This window comes from Pteropus medius, unplaced genomic scaffold (genome assembly GCF_902729225.1).
Source record: "Pteropus medius unplaced genomic scaffold, Ma_sr-lr_union100, whole genome shotgun sequence".
In the NCBI taxonomy this organism is placed as follows: Eukaryota; Metazoa; Chordata; class Mammalia; order Chiroptera; family Pteropodidae; genus Pteropus; species Pteropus medius.
Genome location: NW_024340695.1, coordinates 4,204,978 through 4,228,165, shown reverse-complemented (window position 1 = coordinate 4,228,165; position 23,188 = coordinate 4,204,978). Strand labels below are relative to the sequence as shown.

The window sequence follows — 23,188 nt, the reverse complement described above, 5'->3', positions numbered from 1 at the left end:
TTTTGCTGTTTTCCAGTTAACCTAAGCCTTTTAAAAAATTACCAGCTTCCTGACCCCAGAGAATTGAGATTTACCTTAGAGCAGGGGTCCCCAAGCCCTGGGCCTCAGACCAATACTGAGTCCGTGGCCTATTAGGAAGTGGGCCGCACAGCAGGAGGTGAGCAGAGAGAGAGAGAGAATGAAGCTTCATCTATATTTGCAGACGCTCCCCAGCGCTAGCATCACCACCTCAGCTCCACCTCAGATCATCAGGCATTAGATTCTCATAAGAACACTAGTCCCTGGTGCCAAAAAGGTTAGGGACCGCTGCCTTAGAGTCAGGCTCAATAAAAGAAGATGGCAAAGAGATCACTGTAGCTTTCTAGGCATTTAGAGAACGTAACTACAGTGTTCTAAGGTCCTCTGGAAAATGTTCCTTATAGGAGCTTAAATGTCTCCAAGGAATGGCAGAGCCTTGCCAAGAATTTCGTGCTTTCATTTTCCATCTAGTCTATTCGGGCAATGAATTTCCTTTTGAAGTTTTAAAGTTGATAGTTGATAGCAACCTCTAGCCACATAATTCAGCTTCTCATTATATATATTTTAAGTCAAAACTAAGTATTTTCGGTTTCTGTTGAGAAGATTTAAAACTCATTTTTATCTTGGTCATGTTCTCAATGCCACTTGAAAGTCGTTTAAAGGTTTTATCTTTTCTGTGGCACTGAAATCTGAGACATGGAGACTTCGATAATAATACTATAAGTTCCATAATTTTTAAAGTCTTATGATACTTGTAACAGGTAATTATCGTCTATCTCATATGGGCTATGTCCAGCCAGAGCTTCACTATAGTAATAAAACTAAATATATGTTTAGAGGCCCATGGTTTGCAAAGTTCTTTCTATACTTTAGCTTATTCTCATAACCACTGATATCCATCTCCTGAGACAGGCAGAACTAGCTTAATTATCTGTATTCTACAGATAAAGAAACTGAGGCTTAAAGACAAGGAAGGTGACAGAGCCAAAGTGAGAGCTAGGACACAAACCAAGGTCCTTGACTCCAAGGCAGATATGTGGTTATGCTGAGGAGTTCATGATCAAACTTGTAGTCTCCCCAAATATGTTCACGTCAGTAGTGTGATAAACAATATTTCATTTTAATTCAAATCATTCATCTTCAAAGTCAATCAGTATAGTCACGACAAAATAAAAAACACAAAGTGCTAGAGAGCATGTCTTTGACAGCTTAAATGGAAGCAAAGTACCTGGTAAAATGAAATTCTTTCCACTAATCTTTCTTCCGTCTCCTCCACCAAACTCACAGAGGGCAATGTAGATATAAGAATCTCCAGGTCCTTCTCAAGAGATGCATAGTTTTCATCAAATTCTTCCCATTTCTAGAGAATCAAGAACATAAAATCCAGTAGGAGCCCTTTTCTAGATTAATTTTGTCATTGTCTGGAACTAACCATAAAAATAAAAATGAACTCTGAGACTGTACAAAATTAAAGCACAGAATCCTGGGGCTTCTGAGAGATCTAATCCACTCTAGTATGAGCTCAGTGTCTAACGGAAAATAAGTACTGCCTTTGCAGAGAAGGTTTTTAAAAATCCAGTTGGCATTAGTGTTTTATGCTTGTCTCATCAAATTGAGGAGGGACTAATATGATTAAGTTAAGCTATGTTCTAGCATATACCTCTGTGGAGGCCTCAGGGCCATAAAACAGTCTCTTTTTTATTTGGAAAGGCGAAGTGTTCATTTTTAAAGTCTTTCTCAACAGATATCCTGTTAGGCTGCTTCTGCAACTCCCTGCTCCAATCCCTGTCCACCGAACACTACCCTACCATGCTGCTTAGAGGATAATTCCACTGTTTGAGGTGATTGGCTTACCCCTTTATCGGGGGAGTACTATTGCTTTCCCCGGAATCTTGCCTCATCCTAGCTCTGTTTCCATAGAAGCCCACCTCTAGGGTCTCGGCATACTACAGGGCAGACTTATGGACACTAAATATTATCTGTTGGAAAAAGAACCACTGTGCTAATTCTCGTATCTGTTAAAATAGAGGGTCATGTGGCTATTCGGGGCACCCACTGGGATTATGAAGTCTTTGAATACAATGAAATATCAATGTCGATTCGACACGCTAACTAGAAAATTTTATTAGCGTGAAATAAAACCATATCATATCACATTATTAAGTTGAATATTTCTTTGCTTTTTGTTTATTTCCTTTATGTGCTAACATCTACTGTGTTTAAAAAGTTAAAGGGGAAAACTTTAAAATTGAGAAAGCTTTATGCAAGCTTTTTTTCTTTGAATTGGGACAAGACTGTCACCAATCCACTTCAGCAACAGAAAGAACATCTGAGCCTGTCCTCTTCGGAGAGTACGGTTCCTGAACCACTGACTGCTTCATACTGATTCACTCAAGGTCTCAACACGTTTTCAATTTTATTTGTACCACACAAACCTGAAAGGTAGAAAGATGCTGTACCATCCCTAATTTACATATAAGAAATCTCAGCTAATATTTCATTCAGGAGTAGTAGTCAGAAGTAGAATAGGGTTTCACAATGCTCATTGTTCGCTCCCATTTAATTACTGCTTAATCATAACTAGATCCTTGTTTTTGACATCTTAAAGCGATGGTTGAAAATCTGGAATTCCCAGCTTAAGTACAAAGCTTATCTAATGCAAATACCTGCAATAAACTCTGTAGCTTTATTCCGCATTGGTGTGACTTTTCTTCTAGTAATTTAACTTCTTTTGCTTGTTCTGACCAAAATGACTCTTTCTTTTGTAACAAAGAAGGAAGCATTTTGTTGGAGAATGTCTGGATCAATAGCATGTCAGCAACAAGCTTCTGGAAAAAAAGCTGTAAAATGGAGGTTTTAATATTTATTTCTACTTCGTGAAAATTTTAAAAGAGCAAGCTACTTCAACATTTTATACTGTTATTTTGTTGTTTTTTTTTTTAATCCAAAATCCCAGGACAGCCATGTAGAGTCAAACAGAAGAGAAAACAAAATCGACTATGCATACCTTAGTCTTTGATGGAATTTTAACAAATCATGAAGAAAGACTATCCTAAAATATTTTCCATAAAACAGTTCATCTTAAAAGGGCAAATATTATTAGTCAATTTCAATTTCATATCTTCTTAAATCAGTTATTCTGAGGTTTAAGAAACTTTACAAAAAAGATACTGACATAGCCGATTCATTTCAAGACAATGATGGAAAGATGGGTTAGCCCAAGGAGCCCATATATTCAACAGCCGGGGGTTCCTCAACGCTGACTCAACTTCTATTCCATAAGATAGCTAACTAAAGGGAATTTGTTGACAGGGTCTGTTGGGATCCTGGTACCTAAAAGCTCCCAGAATGGCACTTTAAGAACTTTTAAAGGGAAAAGGTTTTCCTTCATTTGGTTCTTCTCCATTTGTAGCAGCTGTCCTCTCTAACCGTTTGGAGGAAACTTGTATGAATCCCTTCTGTTCCTTGATGAGGATACACAGAAGGGTTTATAACAGCAGGCAGAACAGGGCCAACACACTGTAGATATCTACTGATATTTTCTCCTCTTCCCCTCCATTCTTTATATGTATTTACCTTTGAAATTCTGACTCAGGTCTACTTATTAAAGGCTTTGAAGGCAGGAACTTTGTCTTACACATTTTTTATTATTAGCACTTAAGTTACTACATATCTTTAGTTGATGATCATGAAGTTTTTTAATGAAATGAATGGAAAACTAAAGAGTTTACTGTAGCATTACACTACGTACACATTTTTAATATATTAAATAGGTATTTCTTTTGATCTCAGTTTTCAGGAAAGGCTTACCTAAGTTGCCAAATACAATTTTCCCTATTGAATGCTCTCAAAACATGAATTCCAAATTTTAAATTTGTCTGAATGACTCCTCGGTGAATACGTCTTCTCAATCAACTGAAAACTTCATGAAGTAAGGAAATGTATCTGCTTTCATTCACAACCATATTCTTAGAATTCAACAGGGTTCCTGGCATAGTGAGCGCTCTAACAGATGTTTGTTAAAAGAATGAATGAATAATGTATATTCCACCAACGAAGAAAATGGACGCTCTCTGTTCACACTCAAGAAAAACAATCTGTGAAAAGGTGATCTGACCTGTGTATCTTACCTTGTGATTTTGTATTTGTGCCTGTAAGGCCACTTTACTTTTGGTTTGTTGTAAGTGGTCACGAGCAAGCTTTTCCTTGCCAATCTTCACTAGTTCCACCATGCCTTGCAACAAAGCATCTTGCTGGCTCTCAGAGATGGAAGGGCTACAGAGTTCTGAGTACCTGGTTCTCAGGATACCCCACATACTGTCCAGTACATCCTAAAAAGAAGGAATAGGTGTGCACAAACATTTTCATCCAACCATGAAAATAATCCAAATGAAGAACAAATCTAAACTCCCTTGGTAGAATTAAAAAAAAAGTCTTACTCTTTACAATCATAATAATTTACTATGATTGAATGTTTTCTGCTCAGACGTACCTCTAATTTGTAAACCTCTTGGAGTAAAGCATAAGGTAAATGAAGCCTCTCCCCTTCGGCTCTTAGTTTTGCCACTTGACCCTCAGAGTTCTGCAGTTCTACTGTATGTGCATCTGCTTTCTAAAGAGACAATGCAAAAAAGCGAAACCCTTAATAAATTAGAGAAGTGTATGTACGCATTTAAAAAAAATTAAGCAGTAAAGAATTATGGGAAAAACAAAAGTCCCACCTCCCCTGCCTCACCTCCAGCTCACTTCAAAGATCCACACTTGATAGTCCATTACCAGTGCATTCTAAGCATGTACCAGTAGAGGTACACATGCACATCCTCAAACTCACCAAATTGCACACATTCTGTTCTGCAGTTTGCGCTTTTCACTTATCAGATCCTCAGTATCTCTTCAAATCAGTACAAACGTCTGGCTTCTTTTAAACACACACATGGTATGTCATTGTAAGGCTGCACACTGCTTTAGTAATAGTCTACTCTTAATGGACTTTTGGGCTATTTAGAGTTTTTAATTTAAGCAGTACTGCCAGATCCATCCTTGAATATTTATAAACATATTTATCTTTACGCACTTATCTTATTTCCTTGGGATAAGTGCAACCCAGTACCTAGAGCAGTGCCTGAATATAGTAGGTCCTCAATTAATACTTGCTGAATAAATAAATGAAGCAAAATTGCTGCTGGATTGAAGAGTGTTTAAAATTCTGATCCATATCATATATTTACATATATCTATACATATATATACATATACACACATATGTATATAAATAAAAAGAATTCTGACATAGTCTAGCCAATGATCCCTAGAAGCTGAGACTAATCAGCTCTCTTATCATTTCCCAATGTCCTTACCAACACTGCACAAACTTAAAATTTTGCCCAGTTGAGAAGTGACAGTGGTCTTTTGTTGCTTTTACATTTCATAAAGTACTACTTAAGAGATATTTTTAAAGATCAACGTATTTTCCTTTTTTATAAATGTACGTAAGTAAGCCTTGCCACTGCTGACAAAAGGAAGTGGTTCAGAAGCAGAGCTTACACACAAGACTCTGGTCCCAGGTTAGGTCAGTTTGAGTTACTTTGACTTGATTACCTGAAGCTGTTCTTCAATACTCTGGCCACTAATTTCATTCAAAGACTGCTGTAAAGATGTTTTATTCTTAATAAGTTGATCATATAGTCGCTTTATTTCATTCTGTAAAAAAGGTAAGTGCAGGAAGCAGTGAGAGTTTCATTTAGGCCTTGAACACCTTTTTAAAAAAACTTAGTTGTCTTTTAATTTTTGTTTTCAGAAATTTCAAACATATACCAAAATAGAGAAATCTCTGCATTACCATGATGCAGCTTTGATAATTACTGACTTTTGGCTGGTTGTCTCTCTACGTACTCTCTTCCTGAGCTTTCCTGACTGTACCTAACCTACCTTCCTTCAGATTGTTTGAAGCAAATCTCAGATATTATTTCATCAGCATATGTTTCAGTATGTATCTCTAAAAGATAAAGATTCCTCCCTTTAAAAATACTACGAATCAAAAATAACTCCTTGGTATTAACGGTCCAGACGGGGGTCACATTTCTCTAATTGTCTATAATTGTTCTTTTAGGTTTGAATTGGAATCTAAATGAGGTCCAATCGCTTGCAATGGGTTAACAGGTGTCTTAAGTCTCTTATAAATCTGCAGGTTCCCCACTCATCCCTCATTTTTGTGTCTTGGAATTTTTTGGAAGGGGTTGGGGAATTGGGTCACTTATTCCGCATAGCTTCCCACTGTCCAGATTTGGCTGACTGCACCCACTGTGCCACTTAACATATTTTTCTGTCCTTGTGTCTATTTTACTTAAACTCTAGAGACTTTATTAGATTCAGGTTTGATTTTATGGGCAAGACTCTTTCATGAGTGGTGTTGTGTTTCATTCTTTTGTTATTAGAGCATTTGAGTAGCTTCCTAACCAGTCTACTTGGCCCAAGCCTCTCCTCCAATCTAGACAACTGCCAGATGAATCCACCTGAAACATACATGAGCTGTCATTCCTTTGCTCAAATATTTTAATGGTTCCCTCTTATCTAGAAATCTTCCCATACAACACTCATGAAGTGGCTGAATGTAATATAAGAATGAAACATTACTTTAGTTCAGTGTAAGTTCACACCCAACACTTTGGAAAGAGGCTCGCTTTCAAATGGTCTCCAACCACAGCAGCAGAACTAACTTTCATAGAAAGAATGTCTCACCGCTTTCCTTAGAGATTCCCATTCACATACGCTGCCAGGAATAGGAATTAATGGAAATTAGGAGGAGTCCGTGCTATAACGTCAAACAGTGCCAAAGCATGGCGAGCACCCAAACCTGTACCTGGTAACTGCGGTTGTAGTCAAGGCCAGCTTTCAGAGACTTGCTTCTAGACGCAGCTGTAGCCTGTGTGTGCTCCAGGTAAACTTGGAGGTTATCAAAACATTCAGGGAACAAATTGGTGTTCTTGCCAGGCCAAGTCATGGCTTTCAAAAGATTATCCTTCTTGTCACTCATAGCTAAGGAAAGTTTTTTCAGCTCAAGAGCCAGTGTCTGCAAAATGGAGAGGCAGGAAGACACAGTGAATGCGCTCTGAGCTTAAGAGGCTTCAGCTCTGGCTTAAATAGTGGGCTGTCTGCAGTAATGGTCAACACCTGGGCTTGCTGGAAATTCCCTACCTCGTAGTGCATCTGTTGGGCACAAATATCCCCTCTGAAGAGGCCGGGTGTCTGCAGTATCTCCTCCACACTGCCAAGGCAGTGACTGAGGGTTAGAAATAGTTCAAATAATTTTTTATCCAAATTTATGTATGTTTCTTCTGTCACATTTTCCTGAATCAAGAGGAAAAAAGAAATAAAAATCATTAGGATTCCTCGACTTTCTAAGCTTACACTTACTATGGTTTCTGTTAGAGCTTACAATTTGTTATCCTTTTTAAAAATTAGTCATTTCAAACACTTTGTGAACTAGGTAGCCAAATAAATAAAATTAAGATGTTAATTCTGAGGGAAACAAGTTTAAGAAACTCAATGTTAGGTAGAGAGTTGACTACTGAATGGAATTAAAAGGTAAATCGCAAGATGAAGGACTTCCTTAGTGGGGCCACCCAGGTGGACATGTGGACCCACATGAACTCTACTATCCCTCTTGTCACTGCTCCCTGCCTCCCACATTTTAATGTAGGAGAATGTGGGTTAAAGAATCCAAGGTATGGCCTGGAGAAGGAAAAGAAGTTATGAAACGTGAAGGGGTTGATTAGTAAGAGGTATATCTTAAAGATAGGAGTGGTACGGCATGGTGACTACACTTAAAAAATACTATATCACATGTCTGAAAGTTGCTGATTGAGTAGATCTGAAAAGTTCTCATCACAAGAAAAAAAACTTGTGACTGAGTGGTGATGGATGATAGTATTGTGTCAGCATTTCATAATATATACAAATATTCAATCATGTTGTACACCTGAAACTAACATGTCAATTATATCTCAATTTTTTGAGATAGGGATGGGCTGTGGAAAGGAGAGAGTTGGGGTGTCATTAATGGGCTGACTGTAAGAACTGAGGCCACCCTTAGATGTGGAACTCCAAGGGGGGCCCTAGGGTTGTGTAATTGTGCCCTGGTGAGTTTCAGAGCTACAGGTCTGTTTTAGCATAAACTGTTGGAACCATCTTTTTTTCTTTACCCAAGGTCACCTCAAATTTTTGACTGATTCAGGAGCATGTCAAAGCTAGTAATCGCACCAATTTGGGCTTTGCTTCCTACCATCTTCTCTGAAGGGTACCTAACGTTACCCAGCACACCATCTCGGTGTTAAGTCTACTCAAGGTTGGAAACCTTGCTCCCTCCTTCCTTCCTCACCCTTCCAATCTCAGAGCACCACTGCAGACAGTACTAATCAATCACAATCCTGGTTCCTGCTAATGGTGGACTCAGGTTCAGAAGCCTCTGCACTTGGTGCTCTAGGCAGCCAATGCCGTATTTATTAGAGTTGGCGAGAGAGATAAATTCTATTTGCAATTCTAGGACCCACTGCATCATGTGTTCTATTATTTGTAAAGAAAATTATGACCAATTTACAATATCACATCTCCCTTCTTTATGGCAATGAGGAAAACATATAACATGTAACTGCTACCTGTGTCTGAAGATTATTTGCTTCTTGACGCAGGTCTTCAAGTTGGGCAGTATACGTTTTCAGTTCTTCAGTTGTGGGGTATCTAAAGTTATACACGCTCACACTAGGCAGAATATTCACATCTGTGGCAACCTATTTGAAAAACGAAAACCTTATTACAGACAGTTTGAGATCCTGCTGATGTTCACATAAAATAGTAAAAATGCCTTAGCACGTCGTATCTTCCAAGTTACCTTCTTGGTTTATAAGAAAAAATAGGGAAAATAATAAAGTAATAAAAAATAACAGAAGTCTTTACTTAGAAACCTGAGGGTCCATTTAGATATCAAAACAAGGGAAAACAAACCATAATTTCAAAAATAAAGTAAAATTATTCATCTTTCAATTTAGTAGCAATGCTATCCATGTTGCAAGGTTAGCTGTTTCCCTTCCCATTTACTAGTAGACTCTTGGTATTTAGCCAAGTCTTAAAATAAAATATAGTCACCTAGGGGACAGATTTGCATCTTGATTTGCTATTGAAAAACAATATAAGCATTGAAAATGAGCTGTGACTTCAGAAGGGAGAATGATTCAGAGTTAATTTCTTTCTAAAACTGGAAAATTAACATATAAAAAGGAAAAGGGTAGCGTGGTGGGTGACACTGCTTGGGCAAAGGAACGACTGAAGGCATTCTACTCCTGGCAAGAGGAAGACACATGTTCTAGTATGGATGCCAAGAAGAAGCCAAGAGTAAGGCTAAGGCCCTACCAATGTGTAGGTATTTAACTGGTCAAATAAGGTTCTCTGCAGAGTAGAACAGAAAATTTCCCACCAGACTGGGGAACTGGGAAATTGTTGGTAACCTTTGCCTGGGCAGTTCAAGTGCAAAGGTGAAGGCAGCAGCTTGACTGCTGTGAGCAACAGTGCTATCCTGCTCATGCACTCCCTGCTTATAGAGAAATCCATCAGCAGATGGCACAGTAGGAATAAAACCAGTAATGGCCATGATAAGGTGTGTTGGTGGACAAGTACCACTGGCACAGGGCCGGCAAACTGTGGATTCCAAGTAATCTTTTGATGAATGAATGACATTCATATAGCACTGCATCATTGTTAAGTGTTTTCTACATCTTTCTTTTATTCATTCAATAAAGAGTAATTGAGATTTTATGATGGTCCAGGTGCTGTGCCAGGCACTCAAATGTGAACCAGGCAGGCACAGTCTTTCTTCTCATACCATCTGATGGGGAACATGGATAAATAAACAGGCACATAGTATAGGAAGAGCTACGATCAGCATCAGGGAAGCCCAGGGTGCTCTAGAAGCATAAAGGAGGGGTACTTCACACAGATTCCCAGAGGTGTGTAAAAGGGTGGGCCAAGTGAAAAAACCCACTTGGCATCTTTGCTCTCTAAAAAATAAATTGCTATGTAATGCAGAACATACATGTGTATTTAATGAATGCCTGTTAGACTTTCAAAGATAAACATGCTTATTTACACTGTGTACAAACACACACTGACCTGAGGCTCCACAAGCTGAGGAAGAGGCAGCTTTATTTTTGACGAGAGTTCATGATCTAAATATTGCCATTTATCTCCGCTTTGGCTCTGAGTTGATAAGACTGATTCTGGGGTATCATTTTCAAGGCTAGATGCCTCACTGCTTTTGAGCAAAAAAAAAAAAAAAGGTAAAAAGAAGAATCAACATACAAAAAATTTATTACCTTCAGACAATGTTTTATAAGTGAAAAACACTCTTAGTTCTCTCAACCATCAAACTACTGAATGTCCAAATCTTTAAAAATGTTTTACCTCACAGATGATATCTGAGTTGTATCTTTATCATGCTGGCAAAACTCGGGCCACATTTTCTTAGCATTAAATTCTATGAATTTGATTAAATCTTTCTGTTCCATTGGTTTCAACTCTAGAACCTATAATTGAATAAGATTGAAATGGTCCAATCAATCAAAGTTTTCAATTAATACCCAAGGGTTTCTTTTATTGAGATAACTGGATTTTGAACCATTTCCTAAATCATAATTTACTATTTCTCTTTTTTGCTTGCTTGTTCTCATTAACTTTTATTTCTCAAAAACCTATTTAAAACATTCACACATTGACCAAATGTAGTTTAATACGTATTACACACGTGGGAAATCACCAAAAATATAGTAACATATTTTGAAACAACAGGGAAAGAGGTGTTATAGTTAGAGATAAGTGCACCCTGAAGATAGCTGCTTAGTTTGATATAAGATGCAAGTTAATAAAGTAGCAAAATTAGAGTGTCCCCAACAGTAGCAGTGAAAGTGAAGCAGGTGCTGCATCAATGCTCAACACTCGGAGCTGCTGCACACACAGGGACACCCACACTTCATACTTTCCGTTCAGTCGCATAAGAAAATGCTTCAGTGGTGGTTCAGTATTTGGTTCAAAGGGAAATTCCGCATAGAAAGCTTTATTCTTATCCCTACAACTGTTGGGGGCTGAAATTACCTGCTGTTGCTGAAAATCTTTTTGTCTGATGAATTGTGGCCTTTCCATTACAACAGATTTAAATTCAGAAAGGTTATCTGTTTGGAGAACTTTCTGACGCTTTGAAGGTTTCCTTAGAAGGGTAGAATGCTGCAAAAATTTTTAAGATGGCAGACTATTTAAAAAGATGATCCGCTTTATTTCAATTCAATAACGAGACTATACAATGGGAACACTTTATATGAAGTAAATGACAAATGCATTTTGTTATTTACTATAATTTTACACTATGATTTAATGTACTTATTTCATAACAACTTTATAAACCACTACATTTGATGAAGTGGTCATCTTATCATTTTCTCAACTTATTTCAGCCAATGAATTACTAAAAGCCAGGAAATCTATTGCCTTTTTTCCTTAAGAACAAAGTAAAAAAGATAATAAAAACAAGAAATAGTATTAAGCTTATAAATTCAAATTTCCTCTGTGTCTACAACATAGATGTTTTAAAAAGAGAGAACAAATTAGAATGAAAGGGGAACCAAATGGCTTGTGTATCTTCAGCTAATCTTATTTCTGTGAATAGAAGTCCTCCAACTAGGAACCACCATCTCGTGTGTATGCAAATCTTATATAGCAAGATCCTACTCATGAGATGTACATTTGCATCTATAAACAGAGAATTCTTTTAAGTCACAAAAAACACTTTAACTATATAATACCTTCATCAGTACACATAAATATTTGTAAATAAATAACGAAAGCACCCTGGAAATAGGTTTTATGTTTCTGATGTCAAATTTTAATATTATCTATAAAGGCCACATTTTCTAGTCAATTAGTCACAAAATGCATCCTTTAAAATACATACTTCCTTTATGAAGAAGACTTACACCAGACCTCATTACCAGCAAGATCAACCCAATCAAACCAACCAAATCAAACCAACACCGTCACTAAAAACAACCTAGATAGGAAAACTGCATTAGCAAAATGAAATCAGTAACAAAAGCTGGAACAACTATTCCTCACAGTTTGAAGAGGACTAATTCTTTCTTACTTAGTATAATTCGCCTATAGTTATTTCATCACCTCCTTCTAGAGTTCTCTCCTGATGGGCCTATCACATATATATACACACGTATGTCTACATACATGTCAATGCATGGCCATATTTTACCTGGTCCTCACTGTATTTCTCTTGAAGCATTAGCTGGACTTTTTCCAAGTTGCACTTCACAGTTTTTAGTTTCAAGGAAAGTGCTTCGGCCTCCTGTTGGGTGGCTCCACTATCTCCCAAGCCCTGATCTCTGCAGTTCTCTAACAGAGAGGCGACCTTGTGCTCGATCTCTGTTAGCATAGCCTAGGAAATAAAATCATTTAATTATTCACAGTTTTCGTCTTAAACAAATGTTACACTCCAACACAAGTCTGATTCACTCTCTCTACCTAAGTGTGTATATAAGTCCCAGAAGCCCAGGTTGGAAGAGATCTTGAGGGGAAAAAAAAATCCACATAATTCCTGTGCTTTTCTACAGGGGTGCAACCAAATCGGCCCCAAATTGCAGCTGTTATTCTCTAAAAGAATCTAACATAAGTGATTCTACAATCACTTTAGAAAACACAGCTGAATGCATCCAGCATAGCATAGTAGTTAAGAACACAGACACCGAAACTAGACTACCTGGGTTCAGATCCCAGCCCTGCCACTTAGCAGCTGGGTAAACTTAGGCACCTTACTTTGCATGAGTGTGCCTCTAGTCATCTGTAAAATGGGGATAATATCAGAACTTACCTCTTGGGGTCATTTTGAGGAGTTAGAATTGAACCCACATACTTAGGCCAGTACTTGATACAAGTCTGTGCTGACTGTTATTTTTCCCCATCTTCCTAACCTTTTTCTGTTGCAATCCCAGTGGTGAGTAGTAATAAAAAAGAATTAAACAGAACTCTGAAAATCCTTTCCCTTGCTCTTTTCCTTTTCTTTCTCCAGCCAAATAAGCTTCTAAAGTATCAGAAGAAGACCACAGAAGAAATAATTTGGAGCCTAAAACAGTAAGTCATTGATATAACTTGTCAATTCACACATGGGTCTAAAAATAAATCAGCTGGATGAAGCAAGTTTCTCAATAAGACACTGTATTTCTCCTCGGCAGATCAAGTTTGCCCTCTCCTGGGGCTCAGGAGCCCAAACAGTCATGCCATCTGGCTGGGCACACACATGTAGCAGCACCTTTGACTCACATTCCAGTACTGCGATCATATGTGCTAAAAACTCAGCGCGTCACTAAGAACAAGCTCAGTTCTTTCAGAGAAACTTAAGGAAAAATTCTACCCTTAAAACAAATTTTCAAATAATATATCTAAAAACTCCTTCATCCAAGCAAACTACTTACTTGGATCTTGTACAGACTCTTCAAAGCTTAAACAATATGTACTCATAGATTTTAAGAGTGGCTATAAACAAAGCGTACTATAATTTTGCATGTTTTTTCCCCTCACTTAGCTATTTTATATATACTTTTTCATGCATCTACATATCTGTGCTTCACGATTCCCACTTTAATAGTTGCAAGTTGATATTACATTAATCACTTAACAATAGGGAAATTGTTAAGCCTTTAAGCTGTTTCCAGTTCTTCAATTTTGTAATCGATGTTGCCATAAATATTTTTCTCCTTTTTATGTTATTTTTGGAGGGTAATTTTAAAGTAATGGTCAAAGAATATTAAGTCAAAGATGAACATTTTATATGCTGGCTGCTGACCTTCCAAAACACTGAGCCAATCAGACAGAACTATCAGACATTAGTGGAGCTATTTTTCCAGAGTTTTCCATGATGATATAATTTTTGCCAATGTAATGCAGGAACAAGACAACAGCTACTTTAATTAAAATGTTTTTAATAATCAAAGCTGAACATTTCTTCTCAAATTACCGAATATAATTTTTCTTGACTGATCTGTTTGCTCCTATCCTTTGGACATTTTCCCACTGAGAACTTAGAGCATTTTTATAGACCACTGTAAGGCTTTTCATATGTTTCAATATTAAATATGTTACATAAATAAGCCAAAGATAGCCTCTGTATATTGGCCCTTAGGTTGTTTATTTGTTCACGGCAAGCCAGGGCCATTAGCTCAAATCTCACTGGCACCAAACTCAAAACTGGACCCTACATCTGTTAGTCATGGTTAAGACAAACTCTGGGGCTCTAAAAGACCCCGGCCTCTGCTGCCCTTTGGAGCTCTTAGACATTACCTAGGCACAAGGCTTCTCTGGATTCCCAGATCCCACCAATCCCCCGGGAGATTCCTTGTCCTCTTCCCCTTCCGGGTGGTGGCCCCACCCCATCCCATGCCACAGCTTCTGTAAGGTCTCCTGCTGCAAGGGACTTCCCAGTACACTAAGATGCTGCCAAAACATCACCCAAACAAAGCTCATTGTGTGCTGCCGCCACCTTGTGGTTGTGTCTTTTCTTTGAGCAGCCACCAAATCCCTGAACTCAATGGAAATGCCCCAAGGAGAGGATTTGGGGATGATCAAGGAGTTGGTATGGAGTCCACCCAGTGAGCAGGACAATCTATTGGCAAACTGATCCTAGATGACCTTAACTGGCTGGGACTTGACATTTGAAAAGCTACAGGTTCAGAGTAGCATGGCGTTGTTCTGTGCTGTAGTACCGTCCTGTCCAGACTCCCACACCTCATCAGCCAAGCTACACAGTTACGACAGTATTTGAGAATATGGTCTACAGTAGGAGTTCCCTGTGGCCAGGCTAGTGAGATCGGGGTACTCTGAGATGATGTCATCATCATTGGGAACCGCAGCAAGAGACAGCTGAGCCAATTAGGCAGAGACTACAGTCCAAAGCTGGTCTCAGCGCCACTGGGAGAGGCGCCTCAGCTGTTGTGGCACTCAATTGTGCTGCTGCAATGTAATCAGCCTAGCCCCTCCCTGGAGGGATATAAATATAAGGATCCCAATCTTGGGGCTGAGCCTGCAAATGTTACCAAAAGTGACTAAAGGCAAGGAATTTTACATTCCTGTTCCTCTAAGGAAGAGCAGGAGCATTCGCAGTAAAATGGCAGCAAAGCCCTTTTAAGTTATCTCGTCAATCTTGTAAATCGAGATATTGTTTCATTTCATTCTTTGATTAAAAATTCAAAGAACTTATTACTATGAATAAAAATAACCGTTAGCATTTATTGAGCACTTTTTATATCTTTTATATACCAGACATTGGTTTATATACCTTTTCTCATTTAATCCTGGCAAAGTACTAAGAGATAACCTGCTATATGAAGAAAATGAGGTGAGAAATTCACTTCCTCAAGTTTACAGTTAATGGGATGGACCTGGATTTGGACTCTAGATTCTGAGCTCTTTCCCTCTACTGTCTCCCCAAATACTTTGTTAATATAAATCATTTCAAGGAATTACCCAGAGAACAGAAAGTTGAGTGCAAGATAAACAGAGGGGTCAGAGTAATAAAAGGAAACACACTGTTGCTTTAAGAGAAATTCACCTAATCGTGGAAGGTGATTGGTGAACAGACAAGCCCTGAACTCCGACCCATTAGCCTTACCTGGCACCCTACCAGCTGCTGTTCCACCACTTGCTGCATGTCTGCATTTAAAGTTTCCGGCTCGAATGCCACGTTGGCTTGGTGTAGCCACAGCTCCAGCTCGGCCACCTGGGTCTTGCAGACATGGAGGACTTCTGCAGGCTCAGGGCTAGGTTTCTCCACCGTGCCCTCAAAAGCTCCTTGCTCGTCAGAAAAGCCCAGAGCTACAGCCTTGATAGGAAGTGTGGCACCCTAAGATAAATCCAAAGATAATCCAGCAGTGAAAAGCCAGGAGTCCAAAGTTTTCAGATTTGGACTTGCAAAGACCTGAGAACACACGCAGCATTTGTTCAAAAAAAAAAATAAACACACACACACACACACACACACAGAGACAGAAGTAAGAAAGAAAACTGCACCTCCACACTCATAGCAACAATCATGTGACCTGGCGCCCCAGGTTTCCAAGCAGCCAATCTGCAGGTACACAGGTACAGTGTTCCCAGGCACAGAGGACACAAACGGGCTCCCAGTTCATTAACAGTAGGCCCCAGGAGGCAGGTGAATATAGTGAGAGGGTGAGCGTGTGGGCGTGTGTGTCTGAAACATTTCAGAGAGTTGGCCAGTGTTTAAAGTGCGTGACACGTGATTAAGCAGTGCTTACATTGCTGTGCGCTCTGTTCAAACAGAAAAAAGAGATCTTTACACACTGGCTGGGAAACAAGGAAATATAGCATACACTTTCAACTTAATATCTTTTCAAGTAGTTAGATTATAAAATATTTTAGTTTTCTTTTCCCCTAACATACATGCTATGACTCATCTAAACTTCTACTAAAAATAGCTTGAGGCAGTCAAGTAATGAGCTTCGGTGGGATAATCTGAAAACATTTCTCCTATTCTTCATAGAGAATCCCTAAAACTACTTTTCAACCTCTAGATATTCAAATATTAAGGAGTAGATGCTTACAGTATAATATAAAAAAACTGTGATGTATTCTTTTTATATTGAAACCACAGAGCTGCTTAGCAATCCAACAGAAAAATTTCTCGGATACCAAATAAAAATATTCTAGATATTATATAATAGATACTTTCAATTTAGAAGTAAAAGATGATCTGATATAGAGATAAATTTGCTTTCCACATCCTGTTCCAGAATATTGAAAGAGTATATAAACCCTTCTAGAGAAATTCCTTTAGGTGTAAGGATTTGCGTTTTGCTCTATAAAATTATTGATCTTAATATATATTTTGTTATAGTTATAAAGAAACACAGTATTTTCTACAAGAGATTTTGCTAACTACATGTTAGCATCTAATAAGGAACAGTTTTGGCCAAATGACATACTTCTAATGAGAGCTGCAAGCAAACGTATACTCTAATTCAACTCAAATGCACGTTTCCCAATGTTTGTGGAATTTTGTTTAAACATAGGACTTTCGGGATAACTGAAGTAAGCAAAATTGGCAAGCAGCAACAAAAACAAGAGGGTACGGCAATATCATTCATTCTCACACACACTGATGAGTATCATGAAAGATGGTTTGGCAAAAGTGTCTCTGGGTTGTTCTTGTTCCCTTTCACCATCTATTAATTTCACGTTTGCTCTTTTCTGCCTAAATGCTACTTCTCCCCTGCCCTTATCAATATTTTCTTCAAGAATCACCTTCTTAAAGACGTCTTCCCTGGCCTTGTATTTTCTCTGCGGTTCATACAGTCAGATCTATACTTGTACTCAATTATACCTGTTTCAATTCTTCTTTTTTAATCCTGATTTTTAAAAAAAGCAACAGCTGTGTGATTTTACTGCCAGACACAAATTTCTAGTCAGATACTGCTCTATCTTAGTGGCAATGATTTTGGGATCCTCTTTTTTTGTCACATGAAATAACAATCTGTTAATATTAATACATTTGTAATAACAGATTTATCATCTGCCTTCTTTATTTATTCAAAAACATTATTTATATGCTACGCACATTTTTTTTTAATGCCAATATTGAGTTTCTTTGCTTTCTCACTAATGAGGAAACACGGAAGGTGGATATATAATCTGGGCTGTATTTGCTAGTTATTTGAACCTGAAGAGAATACAAAGGTGAATAGAAGAAAAAAAGTATTTTCAACCACAGGACATCAATAGCTGAAGGTGGCCTGCGGAACCCGCCTCTTTTTATAGTCAAAGAAACCCAAATACATTTAACTCTTAATCAGTTCACACACCTCCCATTTCACCCCATTGCTCCTGAGGAGCTCCGGCCTAGACTTAAGTTAGTTGGCCAAGGTCACACAGTTCTGAGATCATTTAAGTCTGAGTCCATAGTTTTTTCCACAATAGCATCTCTGTTCAAAATCTTTTCTCAATGATAGCCCCAAATTCTAAAAGCAGAAATTATTTAAATAAATGTTTTATGGTTGCACACTTTGGGTAGGGGATGGCAAAAAGTATTACCACAAGCATTTCTTGTGACAGAGAATCATGTCATCTTTACAGCATAACTGTAAATCAGTAATACCTAATTCTTTATTGGGCTTTAGAGCCAGACCACAGTGCTAAATGTGATACACAAGCCATCTCATTATTTTACACCACAAGCCCAGTGTACAGATGAGGAAACAGAGGCTTAGAGAAGTTATTCAAACTGCCTATGGCTGTGCAACTAGTAATTAGAGTCAGGATTCGATCCCTGATTTCATTGTGCCTTACAGTCTGCAAGTCCACATTCTTGACATAACTCTGCCAGCCCTCTAGTATTCAAGTTAGCCTCTCAGTTAGTGAATGTCACACTGCGTGATTTCTGCATCAACACATCACTGATCTAAGTAACAGCCTGTAGCTATGTATATTTCATGTCAAAATACCAGCCCTTTAAATTCACTCCTTAATATTTTACAGTCAATTATATAAATATCTACATGTCTCCTCCCGGGCCCATCCCTTTTAATAAAATGCAAAATTTCTGGCTAAAGTGCAATTACACAGACATGCTATTGGGATGGTAGCAGTTTATTTTGCGAGGCCAAACCTGCCTTGATTTCACATCTTTCAGTACTAAACACTTAAATTAGGAAGGCAGACTGGAATATTCTGGGTTTGACTCCTTACTCCTCCATTTACCAGCTGTACTTTTACTCCTTGAATTTTGATTTCCTCATCTGTAAACCTAGGGTAGGTATTAACCTGCCTTATTTAATCTGAGGATTAAACAGCAAATATAAAGGCCTCATGTAATAGGCAGTTAATCAATATTAGCTCCTCTCCACTTTCACTGCCCCCATAAGCTGTATCCACAGAAGAGAGAATTAGTTGTTAATGGAAAGACTAGTTCACTCTGTGAAACGATTAAGTGAAAAATCTTTACTTGCTCTGTGCCATGCTTACTTTCCATATGAACATCTGGTTGCAAATCTTCCAGTTCTCCACCTTGACAACACAGATGAAGATATGAAAGTTCACAAAGAACTCTTGGCTTGAAATACACAGTCTTGAAAACACAGAGAGCTTGTCACCTGTAGATACTCAGGTACCTAAGCAACTGCCTTGTTACCAACAGGGACTTACCTCTTCTGTTTGGTTGGGACTCAGGGAGAATTCTGGGCCTTGCTCAGTGCTTTGCGACCCTGGTGCAAGAATTTGTGCCATGGAACTATCACATGTGCTTATTTTCCCAGTTGCCTCCTGCAAAGAAATCAAAAGAGGTCCAGAAAAATTCCTGCTCTGCTGCCTTGCAAGTCGCTCTTCCTACACCTACTCATTTTATAAATCGCCTGCTTGCAAAAATGTTCAGACAAGTCAGATATATTTCGAAAAAAGTTTGTTCATTAGGGGAAAAAAATCACCTTCTTCAGGTTTGTCTTTATTGAAAGACTTAAATTTTCCAGTTTTCTAGTTAATGAGGAGCACAAAAAGATTGTATATTTAAGTAGATTATTATGAGAATTAAAATTAAATGAGATTATATGATAAAAGCCACATTTCAAATAATGGGGGAAAAGATGAATTCATTAAAACTGGGAACAACTATCCAGGCATTTCATGAAGACTATAACTAGGTCCTTGTCTCACTCTGAACAAGGAATTCTAATTTGTATCTAATATTTAATGAAAAAGTTATACCACAAAAATTCCTAAAGAAAATACCAGTGACTCTTTTTCTAATATAGTAGTGGGGAAGGACTTTTAATGCATGACGGTAAAGAAAAAGAATGTTAGTATTAACAACATAAAAAATAATGTGCACCACAAAAGACACCACAATCTAAATCAAAAGAGAAATAACAGATTGGGATAACAACTTACAAAGTGTTACTATTCTTAGTATGCTAATTACTCTTATAAATCAATAAAGAAAACATCAACCCCTACACAGGAAAACAGTTAAATGGCATGAATAAGCCATTCATATGAATGCAAAAGCCAAAAAACGCCTAAAGGGATATTCAACATTCTTAGAATATAAATGCTATTTAAACTACCTGTTAAATACGGCTAAGATTGAAAATACACAATATCAGCTGGGAACAGGAAAGAGGCATTTGTATGCATTTCAGATAGGAATAAAACAGATGTAGTCTTTCTCAAGGACAGCTTGGTAATATGTGTCACATTTTAAATGGATATATACTTTGATTCAGCACTTCCACTTACTAGGTGAATCAAGGTTAAACAATGGGAAAATGTCATGTACACACAAAAAATTGACCATGTGTGGTAGGAAAAGTATAGAATGTTGTCATCGACCAAACTTGATTGCTCTAGTGATAAGCTACGTGATCCTGCACAAGTTAACTTGGACTCTGAGTCTCAAGCTTATGATTGTTAAACAATGACAGAGTATAAAGTATCTAGCAGTTCTTAACCAAACATTATTTTTTAGTTCCTTGTATGAAAAACAGTAACTGCTGTTAGAAAGGTATGAACCAAGAGCTAAAGGTAAAGCTTGGTTTAAGTAGCTTGGTTTAACTTTTAACTAAAAGAAGGTAAGGATCATGAAAAGCCTGGAATGCCAGACTATGAAGTTTGCGTTTTATCCAGGAGATAATCAGAATCCATGAAAGACTGCAGATTGTTAATAGTTTTATGAAAAGCTATCAGTTAGTATTGTATAACACGTGTTAGGAAAAATGACTGAAGGCTGTAACCCAATTAGAAGACTACTCCAAAAGTCTAGGGAGCGACAATTGCCTAGAATATGATGATGGCAAAAATAATGAGAAAAGGATGTAAAGACTGAGTTGACATCACTTGACCACTGATTGGATAAGAAAGGTAAGAGAAATGAGGTATCTAAGATGACCCTGAAATTTGTCTTAGAATCTGAGAAAATAGTGGTGTCATTAATAGACACTGAGAAATGAGGAAGGAGAACAAATTTGAAGGAATGTTGGCAAAATGGGTTTGAGATGAAAGAAATAACATCCAAAAAGAGAAATCTATCAGGAAGGTAGAAATGTGGAACAGATTCAAGGGAAAAGTCAAGACTAGAAATGTGATTTGGGAATCACTGGCATAGAGGTGAGTACCAAATGTATGTGGGGGATGGGGGAATTGCTGTGAGAGAAAACAAAAAGGAGAACAGAACATTGGGGGACTATCGACCTACACAGGGATGGGGCAAGAGAAGGAGGTGCAGCAGGGGTCACAGGCAGACGAGACAAGAAAGTGCAGAATTTAGAAAGTCAAAAGAAGATTGTACTTTAAGAAGGATGAGGTAGTCAATAGCACCCAATGCTAGAGATATCAATAAGGATGAGGACTAATAAAAGGGTATAAATTAATGGTTCAGAAGTCCAACGGCATTTAAGTAGAGCCAGGACTAAAATCTTGATTGGAAAAAAGGGGCAATGGCGAGGAACACCAAGTAAAGACATTTAGCTGTAAATGAGAGGAAGCACAGTAACCGACATGGGAAGCAGGATCAAGAAATTCAATGCACTAAAGTACCATACTGAGCCCAGAACAGGACATAAAAATGCAGAAGACAGAGTTCTTGCCATTCATGAAACTGTGTCAGCGTGTACATAAAATTGTAGTAAGTCATTACTTCAGGTCAGAATGCTATTGGAAAACAAAGAGAAAGAGACGGGAGGTTTCTTGGAGGTGGAAGTTGAGATGGGCCTTTGTGGACTGGTGGGCAGTCTACAGGCAGATGAGGAGAGACGGGCTCCCAGGGACACCAAGTAGTTTCTGAAGAGAGTCTGGGCTCTGGGACACTCAGTTTGCTTGGGGGAGAGGCTCCAAGGAAGAGAACTGGTTAGGGAGGGAAAAACAGAATCCTTCGGAGGTAGAGAGAGAAGGAATCTGTCAAAGGCAGAGACCAGAGATGTAGGTACAGGCCCAGCCTGGTGCGAACGATTAGTGAAAAAACTGGCCTGGCAGCGGGAAGAGGGGCAAGAATGGGGAGGGGAGGTGTACGAATCATAATGATGCAGGCAGGGATGGTTCAGGAGTAAGGGCAAAGCATCCTGTTCACGTCAGGTATAATGATTTTATAAAGTGAGGGCATTTGCCTTCAATTTTGAGAATCTGGAGAAGATTTAAAAGGTCATAAGAAACAAAAAGACTTACCTCATTAACTTATCTTATACATTATTTTGTCAAAAAAGATTATAAGGAGATTCCCCACCACGACCCTGCCAACTACTCCCCGAAAGAGAGGTGTGTTAAATGCTTTGAAACTCTGTGATGAACTTTTTAGGTGCTCCTTCCCTAAGCGATCTTTCAAAACAGAAATTCTTTTCTCTGACTTATTATATATAACCTATCATCCCAGGCCCCCCTCCCCACAAATGTGTTCTGCCCAGTATTACCTGAATGATTGTTCCAGAGGACGAAGATGCTCTATCTTCCTCCATGTCCCTGTCATGCTTCCAGAGTGAAGACCAAGACACAGAAGATGGCTCTGCTTTCTTATCTCCTTTCTAATACAGTAATCAATTGATCAGCAGAGGGAAGTGATGTCCTACCATCATAACCAGCATCCTTCTCATCTCTTTTATGTAAAACTCAGTTTACCAAGCAGTATGATGATAGCCCTAATTCGGCCTCTCCCCCTATTTTCATCTCTTTGGCTAACTAAATCATACGTCGCCAAATATGGTTGCTCTTCCGGAGCCTAAAATACATTCTTAAAAGTCAGGAATCAGCTTCCATCACATAAAGATCTTTAAAACAGGGTGTTTTTTTTTTTTTTAAGGAATTTAATCTACTTTGATAAATTTAACCTTAAATGCTGTCTTTAAGATAACAGCCTGATGAATGTGTATTTTCTTTGTTGCCGTCAAAGACACTGGATATTATAAACATACCAGCTCAGAAGAAAGAAAATACAAGTCTCAAATTAGAATCATGTAGATGTGCACTCTTTTTTTGGCCCGTTACCCCGCTATATTCTCACAATTCTGTCTGCCGTGAAGGGGTATGATCAGATTACAAAGTCGTCTGATAGTCAGAGGACAGTTAACCTGTCCTCAGCTCT

General features: G+C 38.3%; 1 protein-coding gene across 4 annotated transcripts in view; it reads right to left on the bottom strand.

The window, feature by feature from the left end:
- LOC120603797 (nesprin-2-like) overlaps positions 1-23,188 on the bottom strand; it is a 226,721-nt gene that overhangs the window by 20,786 nt on the left and 182,747 nt on the right. Inside the window, exons 64-78 of one of the 4 annotated variants that reach the window (XM_039864585.1) lie at positions 22,521-22,631; positions 19,273-19,389; positions 15,728-15,958; positions 12,320-12,502; positions 11,158-11,286; positions 10,471-10,592; positions 10,180-10,321; positions 8,670-8,804; positions 7,213-7,365; positions 6,878-7,087; positions 5,617-5,718; positions 4,511-4,630; positions 4,149-4,349; positions 2,685-2,858; positions 1,247-1,378 (exon numbers count right to left, since the gene is read on the bottom strand). In XM_039864585.1, the coding sequence (XP_039720519.1) occupies positions 1,247-1,378; positions 2,685-2,858; positions 4,149-4,349; positions 4,511-4,630; positions 5,617-5,718; positions 6,878-7,087; positions 7,213-7,365; positions 8,670-8,804; positions 10,180-10,321; positions 10,471-10,592; positions 11,158-11,286; positions 12,320-12,502; positions 15,728-15,958; positions 19,273-19,389; positions 22,521-22,631 (2,262 nt within the window). The remainder of the gene's footprint in view (positions 1-1,246; positions 1,379-2,684; positions 2,859-4,148; positions 4,350-4,510; positions 4,631-5,616; positions 5,719-6,877; positions 7,088-7,212; positions 7,366-8,669; positions 8,805-10,179; positions 10,322-10,470; positions 10,593-11,157; positions 11,287-12,319; positions 12,503-15,727; positions 15,959-19,272; positions 19,390-22,520; positions 22,632-23,188) is intronic. The other 3 variants (XM_039864589.1, XM_039864593.1, XM_039864604.1) reach the window with 3 other exon arrangements.